This window comes from Callorhinus ursinus, unplaced genomic scaffold, assembly GCF_003265705.2.
Source record: "Callorhinus ursinus isolate GAN/ISIS: 27379988/994484 unplaced genomic scaffold, GSC_fseal_2.0 scaffold5, whole genome shotgun sequence".
Lineage (NCBI taxonomy): Eukaryota > Metazoa > Chordata > Mammalia > Carnivora > Otariidae > Callorhinus > Callorhinus ursinus.
Window position 1 is genome coordinate 18,125,054 of NW_027397067.1, and position 15,893 is coordinate 18,140,946.

Consider the following 15,893-nt stretch of genomic DNA (forward strand, 5'->3'; position numbering starts at 1 on the left):
TAAAAATAAAAAAAGAGAAAATAGGGCGCCTGGGTGGCTCAGTTGGTTGAGCGACTGCCTTCGACTCAGGTCATGATCCTGGAGTCCTGGGATCGAGTCCTGCATTGGGCTCCCCTGCCCGGGAGGGAGTCTGCTTCTCCCTCTGACCCTCCCCGCCATGTGCTCTTTCTCTCACCCTCATTCTCTCTCTCAAATAAATGAATAAAATCTTAAAAAAAGAGAGAAAATAACCAGGTGAACAGAACAGATGCACTGGGTCCTGTGTGTATTTTGGTCTGTTTGTTAGAAGAAACTGCATCCCAAAATTGTAAAGAAAGAAAAACATACACACACACAAACACACACACATAAAATTAAATACAAAAAGGATAGAATGTAAGTGTAAAAATGAAAAAAAAGACTTTTTTAAAAGTTGATAAAATAGGGGTGCCTGGGTGGCTCAGTCAGTTAAGCGTCTGCCTTCGGCTCAGTTCATGATCCCAGGGTCCTGGGATCGATCCCCAAATCGGGCTCCTTGCTCAGCGGGAAGCCTGCTTCTCCCTCTCCTTCTGCCTGCTGCTCTGCCTTCTTGTGCACTCTATCTCTGTTAAATAAATAAATAAAAATATTTAAAAAAAATAAGTTGATAAAATAAGAAATTGGTTGAAAAAGGAGTGAAAAAAATTAAAATTAGAAGACTAAAAAATCATGGGGGGAAAAACATGTATTCTATATACTATTTTCCTGTAGCGCTGGAGTTTTGCAGTTCTCTGATCAGTAAACTCGGTCTTAGCTGAATGTTCTTGCTGATCTTCTGGGAGAGGAGCCTGTTGCACTGATTCTCAGGTGTCTTTGCCGGGGAAGAATTGCACTGTCCTTGTCAGGGGCCCAGGCTAAGTAATCCTCTCCAGATTGCTCCAAGTGACTTTTGTTCCCCACTGAAGGCTTTCCAGGCTGCTTTAGAGGATGAGAATGAAAATGGCGGCCTCCCATTCTCCCTACCAATCTCCCTACCTGGAGCCCAAAGCTAGGGGCCCACTCTTCAGTGCACCTTCGGGGAAAAGCAGTCAGTCACTCTTGTCTCCCTGGTCTTCCGCCACACTTCTTGCTCACCCAGCCCGTGACTGTTTCTATCTCGGGCACGTGACTAGGTTTGGATCCTCCAAATTCTGCAAACTGCTGGGTTGCGCACTCATGCCGCTCCTCTGCGGGGGAGGCGGAGGGAGTCTCGCAGAGGATCTACTGCTTGCTGGACTCCCCCGACCATGCCTGGGTTTGCGGTATATGGCAACCCTGACCTCAGAGCCCACTTCTGAGCTGAGAGCCCATTCCTAGGCTCGCTGATTGCTGCTGGCTTCCCCATTCCAATGCCTGGGAGCTCTGCCCCACTCAGGCACCGTGGTCTCCCTGTGACCCTTGGGATCCTCAGTCCCACCTAGGATTCCACCCCATTTCACCACCTCTGCACCTTTCAAGCAGGGACATCCCTCTCCGGAGCAGACTTCTAAAAGTTCTGATTTTGTACTCACTGGTCTGTTACTTTCCGGTGCTGGCCGAGGGAGGCTCCCTCCACCCATGGTTAATCTTCCTATATATCCCCTCGGATTCACTTCTCCGTACCTCCTCCTTTACAGAAAGGGGCTGCTTTTCTATTTGTGGAGTTGCGGCAATTCTTTTCTTAGATCTCCAGTTGAGTTTGCAGGTGTTCAGAATGATTTGATAGCTACTAGCTGAATTCCTGGGGCCAGGTGAAACTAAGGTCTCCTGCTCCTCCACCATCTTGGACTATCTTGAATGTGTATCGATTGTATAATTATCAAAATCTTTTTCTTTTAAGAATTTTATTTATTCATTTGAGACAGATACAGAGCGAGAGAGAAAGAGAGAGAGAGCAGGAGCAGTGGGGCAAGGCAGAAGAAGAAGGAGAAGCAGACTCCCTTTTGAGCAGGAAGCCCAATGCGGGTATCCATCCCAGGACTTGGAGATCATGACCTGAGCCAAAGGCAGACACTTAACTTTCTGAGCCACCCAGGCGCCCCAAGTTATCAAAATCTTTAAGTCCTGTAGTTTTAAGAGAGGAAACAAGTTTTTTTTGGTCCTCTAAATCTAAATGTAATCAGAAATTACTAAACCCTTTTAATATATTTTGCCATTTTTTTGGATCACATTAAAAAAAAAGCCTAAGAAGAAATTATTTCCTTCATATGGGAAGAGAAAATACATATTTTGCAATCTCGAATTCAAATTCACCATTTTATATGTGTGAAATTATGTTTAAGTGTTTTACAAATAAAATGTGCATAGCCATCTAATAACTTACACTTTTCTAAATAATATGTTAGAGAATTATATAGTAATTACAGTAATTACTATGGTGATTAATAGTAGTTACTGTTATAATTCTCTAATAACAATGCAGTTCACATTCTTTTTTCTTTAAATGAAGGGGAAAATGGATTATAATTGCCGCATTAAAAATTCTTTCTTCAAGAGAAACAATTATGAGTAATGATCAGAGGAATTTCTAAAATAATCTTGTGAAAGACTCTCCCTGCCCCCCCAGCCCAATACCTAGTTTACATAGTATTACAGATTTCTACATTTGTTGTCCTCTTCTGTTTGCCCTAATTGCATCACAGTTTGTGGGGGGAAGTGCTTGAATATGTGTATTTTGAAAAATGTGCCACATGATTCTGAAGAATACTACTGCCTGAGAACCCCTGGTGTAGGATGAGCATACCCAACCAATTAAAAATCTAGATAATATGTTTTTAGCATCATAGTGACATCTTAAATTTGTTAAATTTCTTAATTATTCCTAAATTTTATCATGAGTTGTTTATTCAGTTGATCTAATATTTAATGTTTTCCATAGTACCTTGCTCCTGAAGTAATCCGAAAACAGCCCTATGACAATACTGTAGATTGGTGGTGCCTTGGTGCTGTTCTCTATGAAATGCTGTATGGATTGGTATGTATTTCTGCTCTCTCATTATTGTTCCAATTTATTTTCATTATTTTGAGTTGTCTCTCTTTTTTAATAATCCCGAGGACTCTTAGATAACACTGATTGAGTAGTAGTAGTAACCTGGTTAAATGAATCCAGAATCACATTGGGGATATATACAAAAGGAAAAACTTTTCCTTTGTTACTGGTCTTTTAATTTTTATTCACTGTTACACTAATCACTACTTACACTAATCAATATTCTCATCCAGCTTGGCATTTTTTAGAAATAGACACTAGCTATAACATTAATATTATTCACTTTCATACAGTTTACCCGTCATTATTCTGCCCAATTTCAAAAAGATGGAAAGAAGATTTCTGTATTAATTAGAAGATCATATCTTTTGGGTTTTGCCTTGTATTTTATTTTTATAGGATTAATAACTGGTGCTTCACTTTTTCCGCCAATAAGAAACCCTCTGTTCCCTTTACCAAAAACATTACTAGATTTTATTGAAAAAGTATATTCACTATGAAATCATTTACCCCAGTTTTTATTAATTGAAGACACATAAGGCCAACCAGTGCTTCTGATTAACGTGTGTAAAATTGTTTTACTACGGTAATTAATATTCCAACCAGGAGTGTCTGGCTGGATCAGTTGGAGGGGCATGTGACTCTTGATCTTGGGATCTTGAGTTCGAGCCCCATGTTGGGTGTACAGATTACTAAAAAAATAAACTTTAAAAATATATATCATTCCAACTAAAAGCAAGCAATTTAGGCACTTTGGTTAGTTTACATATTCTTATAGGACCAATTTTTCTTCATACTTTTTGAGATATTTAGAGTAGTTTCTAAGGTCTTTTTGTGATCCCATGAGTGTCCAGCAGCCCCATGCTGGGGACCGTGCACTCAACACCCACGCTGCTGATCACACTAAGCTAAATACTATCATCAGCAGAGACCTGAGCTGGGGCTTGGTTTTTTTGATTCACTTTTTGTTTTGTGTGGGGTTTCCCCCCCAAAAAACTGGGGAGCTCTCATTGAAATCCAACACATGAGGTACATGTTAGAGCATTTGTCTTGTGTTGCTAACTTTGAATGATAGATTCCTATGGCAACCAACACTGTCTCTTTTTTGCCCTTGCTTACTAAAAGATTTAGTGTTCTCATTATAGTGACTTGGAATAACTGATATACCTTACTTTCTTTAAACGCTGAGTATTTGCTGTCCAGATATTTCTGAATCCTTTAAATTTCTTCAGAGGACTCTGAAAGTGGAAAATACTGTCATTGTATATAAAATGCAGTTGATTCAAAAGGGAACATTTGAAACATAGATTTCACTAATGACACATGAACTTTTTAAAAATAAAGTTCGATTTTAAAAAGTAAAAATGTTTTGCTTTCCTGTAAAAAAGAAAGTGACAGGCTATATAACTGCCTTAACTTTAAAAATTATTTTTAGTTTAAAAATTAACTCGACAATAAACTGGCTAATCCTCATGTTGAAGCTGTACAAGGCTTAGGCTGTGAATTGTAATTCTGCACAGTGTACCCGTAATGCTGTTATTACCCAAAGTACTTAGGAAGGAGCACTATCTTCATGTCTCCATCTCTACTGGAAGTCTCTGTTTTAATTCATTTATTCCCAAGTCTCAAAAAATTATTTAATATTTGATCTGTGTTGAATCTCTGTGTGCAGTAGTTCTTTCCTTATGCTTCTAATGAGGTTGGTGGTTTTCTCTAAAGCAGATACTATTAGAAGTTTTACACAGTTTACACCTGTCTGCAGCGTATTCTTGAACATTCAGTGAACACATGTTGGGCTCTACATGGTGCTGGGTTTTAAACCCTCTTCACATTGGAGACCACACTGCAGATGTACATGTGCCCACAAGACCTGTGCATTTCTAGAACTGTCCAGACCCAGACTGATCCCTGTAGAGCAAGGCCAAATCCACTCTTTTAACCCTATTTCGTCATAGCTTAATTAACACTATTTTCCTTTTTCCCCCCGCCAGCCTCCTTTTTATTGCCGAGATGTTGCTGAAATGTATGACAATATTCTTCACAAGCCCCTAAGTTTGAGGCCAGGAGTGAGCCTCACAGCCTGGTCCATTCTGGAAGAACTCCTAGAAAAAGACAGGCAAAATCGACTTGGTGCCAAAGAAGACTTTGTATGTACATCCTTCCCAGTATCTGCTTTATTTAAGCTTAAGATTTGAAGAAAAATTCTTATTTTATGTGGCATTTACTGGGACGAATACAGCTCTTAAATAGCACCATGGAAAAGAAGCATGCTTGTCCCAGCAGTTCTCACCAGTGTTTATAGTGTTTGAAGCATTTGCACAGGCGGCTTTTCATTTGATCTTCGTAACAGTTCGAGCCTCTCCTCTTCACCCCTCACAGCCTGCCTTCTCACCCTGTTATTTATTTGATTTTCATTTATAAGAATTTTCCTCCCTTCTTTTTAAAAAATGTGTGGCATGCATTTTTTGGTTACCTAACCTTTTAAATCATTTTACTTAAGAATTTATTGAATATGCCTCCTGTCTGCATGAGGTAATACATTTTGCCTTGAACTAACATTTAATAAAATTTTTTCTTCTGAGAATTTGGTGACACCTCCCTGAGGTAATTATAGAATCTACAGGTTTGTTTGGTTTTTTAAAAAATCAGGGCAATTAAGAGTGCCTGGCTGGCTCAGTAAATGGAGTGTGTGACTCTTGATCTTGGGGTTGTGGGTTTGAGCCCCACAATGGGTGTAGCAATTACTTAAAAATAAAAAGTCCTTATGGGGCGCCTGGGTGGCTCAGTCGTTAAGCGTCTGCCTTCGGCTCAGGTCGTGATCCCAGGGTCCTAGGATCGAGCCCCGCATCAGGCTCCCTGCTCTGTGGGGAGCCTGCTTCTCCCTCTCCCCCTGCTTGTGTTCCCTCTCTCGCTGTCTCTCTCTCTCTGTCAAATAAATAAATAAAATCTTTAAAAATAAAAATAAAAAAATAAGTCCTTAAAAAAAGGGTAATTAAATTGCTTGTGTAGCCACTGGTGTTATGTTCACATGTCAGTAAATTCATGAACTATTGGGGAACATGAACTTTTACTTTTTTTTAAAGATTTTATTTATTTATTTGACATAGACACAGCGAGAGAGGGAACACAAGCAGGGGGAGTGGGAGAGGGAGAAGTAGACTCCCTGCTGAGCAGGGAGCCCGATGCGGGGCTCGATCCCAGGACCCTGGGATCATGACCTGAGCTGAAGGCAGACGCTTAACCAACGGAGCCACCCAGGTGCCCCAGGGAACATGAACTTTTAAATTCATTTAAATCTCATACAAATTCAGGATGTCTGGGTGGCTCAGCCGGTTAAGCATCTGCCTTCGGCTCACTCCATTACCCTGGGGTCCTGGAATTGAGTCCCACATCGGGCTCCTTGCTCAGTGGGGAGTCTGTTTCTCCCTCTGCCTGCTGCTCCCCTGCTTGTCCTCACACTCTCTCTTTCTCTTTCTGACAAATAAATAAAATCTTTAAAAAAATGAATAAATAAACTTCCAACACTCTTGTTCCATAGGCTTCCGCAAGATCCCACAGTCATCTCATGCTTTCCTTTCTGTATTTCTGGGCCCTCTTCCGTAAGGTCCTGTGTAAACTCCTTTCTTCAACCTGATGGTTAAGTGTTGTGGTTCCTTGTGGTTGTCCTAAACCCTCTTTCCTTCTTCTGCGCTCTCTTCCTGGACAGTCTCAATTGGCCCAGTGGCTTTGGTTCTCTGTATGTCTTCATCTCACATGTCTATAACTCCAGTCCAGACCTCTCTTCTGAACTCGGGACAATGGGATATATGCCTATTTGGCACCACCCTTCGGATTTCTTGAGAGAACTTCAAACATAGCATGTTCAAAATTAAACTCCTGCCATTTCCCTTTTGTGTGCCTCAGGTCAGAAATCTGAGTCCTTCTTGACTTCTCGTTCTTCCTGTCATATTCAACAGACAGCCAGATCTTGTTGTATTTGCCTCCTAAATCTTTCCCACAACCACACACTTTTCTACTCACACTGTGATTACTCTTTTTCTGCCATTTTCAACTTATTTTTTTTTAAAGACTTTATTTTTAGGTAATCTGTACATCCAGCATGGGGCCCAAAACCACAAGCCTGAGATCAAGAATCATGGCTCCACAAACTGAGCCAGCCAGGCACCCCAACCATTTTGAGTTTGTGTTTGGCCACAACAATAGCTATTTTTCCTTCATTTGCTCATGGCTTTCCAGTCCATTTCCCTGTTACAGTCCAAGCGGTCTTAAAAAACAAACCAAAAATCCCCCATATTTGTGACATTCCTAGAACTCCCTCATGATTTCTCATAATCCTAGAATAAAATCCGAAATTCTTAATGTAGACCCAATATGATCTGACCTCTTTGCCTCTCAGGCTTCCCCTTGTGTGACAGTCCCAATCCTTTCCTGTAATGCAACAATATTTGACTCATTTTCTTGATCAAACTCACCTCTTTGCCACCTCAGGACCTTTGTATTCTGCCTGGAATGTTCTCCCCCTCATTTTTTATATGACTAACTTTTGCTCATCCTTCACACCTCTGATCAAACATTACTTCATCTCCAAAAAGGCTGTTTAGACCCACCAAACTAGGTTGGATCCTACTTTATACACGCTTGTGTCACCTTGCAGGGAAAATAACTGGAATTGATACTCTGCCAGCCTTTGATCATACTAACCCAGAATAGAATTTTTTTTTCTTGGTACGATAACTTATCAGTTTGATTTTACCTCTACCCCAGTGTGTAAAAAAACTCTCTTACCTAACTTCTTTTTTACCTCTCCCATTCAGATAATAATTACAATCCTTTGTGCCTATGTAGTGCCTTCTTTTTTTTTTTTTTTAAGGTTTATTTATTTATTTGAGAGAGAGAGCACGGAGGGGAGGGACACAGGGAGAGGGAGAGAGAGCCTTAAGCAGACTCTGTGCTGAGCGCAGAGCCCAGTGTGGGGCTTGATTCCACGACCCTGAGATCACAACCTGAGCCGAAACCAGGAGTTGGATGCTTAACTGACTGCCACCCAGGCACCTTGTGCCTTATTCTTTTCATATCTCTTTTATTTCCATATTTTTCACTAGTCATTAAAATTGCATGTGAAGTGTCTAAGACAAATGTTAACGCCATTTTACCTACAAAGAAACTATGACTGTGAAGAGGATATAACTTAGGTTGGTCATTCTGAATAACTGTCCTGTCTGCTCTGGTTGTAGTCTCTCCACTACACTATCTTGCCGCATGAATACCATTAGCATGTACCTAAAAAGAATTATTGAGGGACAAAGTGGTAATGGTTTGGCTTCATATAATTATTCAGTGAGTACTTAATTGTATTTTTCAACATTAGTAAAAAAAATTATGTATTTCTTTAACATTCTAGCTTGAAATTCAGAATCATCCTTTTTTTGAATCACTCAGCTGGACTGATCTTGTGCAAAAGAGGATTCCACCACCATTCAATCCTAATGTGGTAAGTGTCTATCCACATCTTATTTTCTGAACTAGTGAAATGTAGAACTGTAGCTCATCATAATTTTAGCAATAGATCTCAAAGTCTAATGTGAATGAAACTGAATCATCAGTACTATTATTTGAAAATATGTCTCTCGGGGTTTATCTAGTGCACTGATAACTTCAAGATGACCAGTAAAATTATATTACATTGGTAAAAGTATCTTTTAGCATAGTAATTATGAAGTGTTTCTTTGGAACATGTATAAAAAGGGATGAGCTCATTAGATTAAAAAAAGATGCAAATTAAGTAAGTGAGGTGTCTCATGCCTATAAATCAACAAACATTTTAAGTAACATTAATGCACATTTTTTTCTAGAATGATACAAAACCAAGCACAGGCAAACATTAATGGTACTGTGAATTGTTAGATACCTTTTTGGAAAATAAAATGTTCATGTTAGCTTGACTTGTTAAATCAACTGATGGAAACATTTTACCTAAAGATTTTTTTTTTTTTAAAGGAAAGTTTCATCAAAGATCTGTTTACAATGTTACGATGTTGAAAATTTGGGGAAATAAATACAGAACAGTAGGGAAATTTTTAATAATCATCAGTAGGCCAATAATGATGTTACTATTGATGGCTATATCTTTAGGCATATACTTTTATGCATTAAAATATGTAATTTATTCCTTATGCTACCAAGTTACTACCGTTGTTGTCCTTCTTATTATACATATTTTATAAATGAAGAAATGGAAAGTCAGAGATGCCACATAGCTGGATTAAAAAGTAGCAGAGCAAGGATTCAAATCTGTGCATTTCAAAATCACTATTCTATCTATGCTTTCTTATGCTCGATTGCCTTTTCTCGTTAAGTGAATGGTAATAATAATAAATGTAAAAATGAGCAGGCACTTAGAAAATCCTTATAATGTTAAACAAAAACATGACAGTCCTTATACTATAAAATAAACATGGCAATTTTTGTGACGTGTTATTATAGCAGTAAAAATAACAGGTAAGGACTAGGAGAGAGTATAATATAAACCAAGATTGATTTGGGGTTGCAGGATCATAGGTGAATTTTTTTTTCCTTTATTTAAAGTGTTTTGGTGTTGTGAAATTCATGACATACTTTTTTAGTAAATTAGTGCAGAATAAGGAAATTGCTTCAGGAAAATATTACTTAGTCTACTCATTTTGTTAAAGGTTTGTTTCAGTGCATAGCTTATGACTAGTAATATTTAATAGGTGTGACACTGTACACCTATTAACAATATTTGTAGATTGCCTTATTTCATATAGCTTATCCAGAAGTGACTCCATTAAGGACAGTTTCTGTCCCTAATTTCTAGAGTTTGCACTAAGAACCTAGGACCTTTAAAAATTATTTTATTTTTATTTTTATATTGAAAGTCTTACTGAGTTTAGTTTAGCTCAAATAAATATGTCATCAGGCACATTAAAGAGTTAGGTACTCTTAAGCAGTACTGGAAATGGAAACAATGTTGACTTCAGAGTCAGTACCTCCATTTGGATCCCCACTCTTTTTGACTAATAAAATTTTTTAAAGCAAGATCCACAACCAAGAAGCCACAGAAGAAATTGGTAAATTTGGCCACATTAAATTTAGAAATGTCTACATGGTAAGAAAGAAAAAAAAACAACAACACTGCAAATAACAAACTGGGGAAGATTTCTTTAGCACATAAAGCATTCTTACAAGTCAATGAGAAAAAAGACCAATGACCAGTAAAAACATGGACAAAAGACACAAAATACGCAGTTACAGAAAAATAAATACAGATGGCTTTTAAATATATGGAAAGATGTTCAAATTCACTGACAAACTCTAATAGGTTACCATTTTCCACTTAACGGATTAATAAAGATCAGAAAGTTAGAGGATGTTAATGTAGACGTTCTCCTACTCTGTTCTCAGTACTTGCATCCTTTTATTTAACTCTGACAGCAATTCTATGAAATAGTACTGCTATTTTCCATATATTACAGATGAGTTAACTTAGGCACAGAAAAGGTTAAATAAGTTTCCCAGAGTTTAAAGAACTAGAATTTGAGCTCGGGCTCTTCGAAGACAGATCCTTCCCTCACTCTTAACATAAGCAATACAGTGTTATCCCTGTCAGTACTAGCCATGAGCCCTAAGAGCATTCCTAAAATATCTATAAAGTCAAGTAAAAGAACATTTGCCATCATTCACTGAACACCTTCTACATGTCAGATTCTGGGAATTTTGTGTATTAACACATCAGATCCTCACAACACCTTAACAGGTAGGTGGTAGTATTCTTACTTACAGGAGTGGAAACAGAGATAGGATAATTTATATAAAAAATTAAAGCTAGCAAAAAAAAAAAATTAGGGCCAGCAAATTTCATAGCCAGAATTCAAAGCTTAGTCTTATTCCAAAGCCCATGCTTCTGGGGTTCCATGTAAGAATTTGATGACATTTTATATATACACATAAATACAACTTGTAGCATTCTTCTTCCTCTGTGGAGGAATTTCTCATATTGAGGGATCTAGCATTCTGGGTTTCCCTTGTCTGTGCTCTGCTGTTTATAGACCTACCAGGCTAACTGTATCCTTGGCTTAGAGTACCTGCCTTGGATCCTTGTCTGTTCACCTCAGTTAGACTTGCCGACCTAGACATGCTAAGGATTCCCTCCCGCTTAGAGCAGAGATAACCTAGAGATTCAGGGATGAGTTCTAAGAGTGAGTCACTGGGATTTGTGTCTCAGTTTTTATCTGCAAATACGTCAGAAGGGGAAAGTGCGGTAGTTTGTACCAGATTTGTAAAGGAAGACGAAGAACCGCTTCCATCAAGAAGCTGCCATGCTTTACTTCCCGGGTTCCCAGCTTCTTTAGGCCTCTACAGCTAAGGTGTCCTAGCCAAATGCCTAACGACCTCTGTAGCACAGTTTTATTTAATGCCCCTTTATTCTCCTCAAAAGGCTTCACCTAACCAGAGTACAGAAACTAGATGGGCAAGCATTTGATGGGAGCTCAAGTGAAAAGTGCCATCCTGAAAACCTACCTGGACTCCTTTTCTAAACTTAGAGGTGGTGCTGGGTAGAGAGAGAGGGGGTCAGTTGCAGGGCCTGAGGTTCAAGTTACCATAGGTAAGGACTCTGTTATGCTAGCTTACCTCACCCTTGTCTCCCCCCACTTCCAACAAGAACTTTGCTAGAAGGACAGATAACCTCACCTAAATAGTAAACTCTGGAAAGGAAAAGCAGAAACTGTTTCAAAGAAATGGTGAAGTAGGAAGACATCTAAACTTGCCAGGAATAAATATATAAATTCATGAAGTGGTTTTAATGAAAGACTAAATTAGTGAAAAACAAGCTAAGGTGAATAATAATATGCTTTTGATGTTTTAGGCAGGACCAGATGATATCAGGAACTTTGATGCAGCATTTACGGAAGAAACAGTTCCGTATTCTGTGTGTGTGTCTTCTGACTATTCTATAGTGAACGCCAGTGTGCTGGAGGCAGATGATGCATTCGTTGGTTTCTCTTACGCACCTCCTTCAGAAGATTTATTTTTGTGAACAGTTTGCCATCCAGAAACCATTGAGCAAATATAAGCCTACAGATGAGACTGAAACTCCTCTTTGTGTGAATATATTCAAATATGTTTAACTAGTGCCTCATTTTTACATGTAATGTTAAAAACTATGAAAAATGTATTTTCTGCTGTATGCAAGAAAATAGGGCATTTCAAAGAGCTAAGTTTTGAATTAAAATTTCTATTATTGTTTATTAAGCTTATTTTTAAAGAGTTTTAAAAGCTATTGTTCTCAGCATTAACCTATTTTTAAAGAAAACATTTTGCTAATGACTGTTTTCCCCCCTCAGTTTACACTAACATCTACCCAAGACAGACTATTTTTCAACAGCCTGTTTCAGTTTGGTTAACATGACATTAATGCCTTTGTAACTCTCTACTTTGACCTTTGTTCTCAGATCAGAACTATGCAATTGGTATGTGGTTGTTTAAGAAGAAACCACATCTTTCCATGATAAGTCATTCTTTGACATAATCAGTTCTTGGTAGGATTAAAATGTAAAAGCATAGTTAACACATGGGCTGTGAGTTAACACTTTGAATAAGTGTTCATTCTGCAGATCAAATTAAGAAATAACAAAAGGAGACCCATTGCTTTTGAAATACCAATTCAAATTTGTGAATTATTTTTCTCTGGAAGAAAAGTAAAGGCTTAATAGTTAGAAAGTTTAAAATATTCCCAAAGATCTGAAGGGTAATAAAATACTACTGGATTTTTTTTTAGGTGGTGCCAAAAATGAATGTCTCTGTGTCATGTATTTATATTACAAATACGTTCTATTTATGTTCTTTCTGGTTTTTATGTTGTTAAGTAGGCCTAAATCTCGGTATTTGCTTTTGCAAAAAGCTGTTCAAACTGTCTTTCTAATTGGTTATTAGTGAAAAATAGTGAGCCTTCTAGAGTATTTACCTAATTGGGAATATAAAAAATAGAATAGCAAATTCTTGGTCAGTATATATATTTCACTACAGTGTAACAAAAGTTAAAAATGATTCAGGCAGATGCAATGTCAGTATCTTTTTTGTCTTAGAAAAAGCACAGGAAACTGACCTTAAAATCATACTAAAAACAAACTGTGTATTTATCATTATAAAAGAGAATACAGAAAAACTAAAAAAGAATGCTTGCCTTGGAATTCAGCTTCTTAGAGAAGAAATTTTTCAAGTCATGTAGGAAACATCATGAAAGTTTAGGGACCAACTTATTATGCTTCAGGAACAAGCATTCTTTCCATGTATTTTCTCTTGAGAAAGGAATCACAAAAGCATTTCACATACCCTTTGGCTTAAAAATGTTCAGCAAAATGGGGGGAGGGGGGTGTACTTTTGTTAGATTAATAATGTTTGCATCCAATACACTGAATCTTCCTTTAGAGGTAAGACTGTAATAGCAACACTGTAAATATGTGGTTTATTTGGCACTACTGTAAGTTCTGCTTTTACACAAAGTTCTTTGCTTATTATAAAGCAAAACAAAAACTAGTTTCTTGTATGATTTTTTTTTACTCAGCCACTCCTTAATTAAACTGCCAAAAATTAAAGTGCAATATTGTATTTTTTTAAGAACAAATTTAAATATGCTGATGTTTATTGGATCACAAGAAATACAAATCTTAAAGTATAATAAAACTAGCAAAAAGATTAATAAGCATCTAATTCCTGTCATTATTTTAAATTAAATTGGTGACAGTTTATAAAAGTCATTACAAAAATGAATTATTTGTATATGTGAGGGATAAAAGTATAAAACTTTATATTTGGACACACATAAAAGATTATCTAGATTATCAGCAGCTGACATATTTAATATTCAGGGAATAAACATCTTCCAAGTTTCAAGTTTATTTTTTCTGTCATGGCATGCTAAGTCTTTTAGGAAAAAATGTATGCCCTTTGAATAGTTGAACCATTTCATGGCTATTGCCAAAATAAATTCAAGGGTCTGAGTGAAGAATCCCTAACATTCTTCATGTTATCCATACCTCTTATTTTATTGCATATGGTATAGTGAAGAGCTTCCCAGCCATTGTTACAGCATAGTACACACTGAAGTTGACAAGTTTTCAGCATACCTGGGGGGAGGTGCTAAATGATGTAGATAGAGACTGGAAGCAGGTTCTCCGTTCAAAATTTTTATATGCCAAAATAATTTTTGAACTTAAGATATTTGCAGAGCCAACAAACACTGTTTGGATATAATTTTAGCAATGGAACATTTAAAAGGTGGTTTAAATATTTCAAATATTTATTACTGTAAAATTTGATCACTATAAAAACTTATCATTACCAGTGTCTTTTAGCCTACCTTTAACTAGTAATTATCCACAGTCATAATATTAAAAAACTACACAGATAGGGCACCTGGGTGGCTCAGTCGGTTAAGCAGCTGCCTTTGGCTCAGGTCATGATCCCAGGGTCCTGGGATCGAGCCCTGCATCAGGCTCCCTGCTCTGCGGGAAGCCTGCTTCTCCCTCTCCCACTCCCCCTGCTTGTGTTCCTTCTCTCGCTGGCTCTCTCTCTGTCAAATGAATAAATAAAATCTTAAAAAAAAACACAGATGTTACTGTATGAAAAGTGGGAGTGAGTATTACAGGAAAACTTGTGATATTAGAATGACTTTTTCAATAAACTTGAAATTGATGACTTAATTCCTCATATATGTGGTTTGGAAGTTAAGTCTGTTTTAAAAGTGGGATTTTCTGCCACTTGCCTTTAAGGTTGGTTTTTACTTTTATTGATTTTTACAGGTTATTCCATATCCCAAGGTGATTGTTCTTTTATTATAAAATCCTAAAAGTACATAGATGAGTGTCAGGCATCTTGACTACCTTGAAATAATATGCCAAGTTTTGTGTATGAATGAAATTGACTTGCAGCAGGGAGTGCTAAATGGCTTTGTTCAGATACCCAAAAGGATTCACTGCTGTAAAAATACTGGGTTTCCTCTCTGCCATTTTAGTTCTTCTTTGCTCACCTACAATTAAGAGTAATTGCTCTCTAACTTCCCTGAAAGCATTCCAATTGGGACTTTTTACGTCTTTAGCATTTTTGGTCTCTTACCAATATTGCATAATCATTCATTTGTAATCCTTTTTTTTTAAAGATATTTATTTGAGAGAGAGAATGAGAGAGAGAGAGAGCATGAGAGGGGGGAGGGTCAGAGGGAGAGGCAGACTCCCTGCTGAGCAGGGAGCCTGATGTGGGACTCGATCCCAAAACTCCAGAATCATGACCTGAGCCAAAGGCAGTCGCCTAACCAACTGAGCCACCTGGGTGCCCTATAATCCTTTTTTTTTTTTTTAAAGATTTTATTTATTTATTTGACACAGAGAGAGAGCACAAGCAGGGGGAGCAGCAGGTAGAGGGAGAGGGAGAAGCAGGCTCTCTGCTGAGCAGGGAGCCCAATGCGGGGCTCCATCCCAGGACACTGGGATCATGACCTGAGCCGAAAGCAGCCGCTTAACCAACTGAGCCACCCAGGCGTCCCTCATTTGTAATCCTTGAAACACATTCCTTAATAGTTAAAAGGACCCATATGCAAAAATAGTTCTTATTTTACTATTTCCTTATATTATGTCCATTTTTACAGAGGTAAATAAATCAGCAAGAAACATAGCTATTTCAAAGTGTACCTTTTCAATAATTTACCCAAAGTCGAGATAGAGAATAATTGAAAGCAATATTACACAAAAAAAAACACCTACAGAGAAGTATAAACTCAGAGTGATTTATAGCAGTGAAGTAGCCAAAGGATCCTACAAACAAAAATTATTTTTACATGTACTGAAAATGATGAACACCATATCTTTAATAGCATAAAACAAAAAACCACATCATTCTATATAACCCTTCTTAC

The 15,893-nt window shown here is 37.6% G+C and overlaps 1 protein-coding gene across 4 annotated transcripts in view; it reads left to right on the plus strand.

The window, feature by feature from the left end:
- Positions 1 to 14,589, plus strand: part of SGK3 (serum/glucocorticoid regulated kinase family member 3) — a 139,266-nt gene extending 124,677 nt beyond the window's left edge. For all 4 annotated transcript variants that reach the window (XM_025870680.2, XM_025870681.2, XM_073892847.1 and 1 more), the window contains 4 exons: positions 2,855 to 2,950; positions 4,957 to 5,112; positions 8,367 to 8,456; positions 11,850 to 14,589. In XM_025870680.2, the coding sequence (XP_025726465.1) occupies positions 2,855 to 2,950; positions 4,957 to 5,112; positions 8,367 to 8,456; positions 11,850 to 12,020 (513 nt within the window). In that variant the 3' untranslated portion in view covers positions 12,021 to 14,589. The remainder of the gene's footprint in view (positions 1 to 2,854; positions 2,951 to 4,956; positions 5,113 to 8,366; positions 8,457 to 11,849) is intronic.
- Positions 14,590 to 15,893: the final 1,304 nt, after the last annotated feature.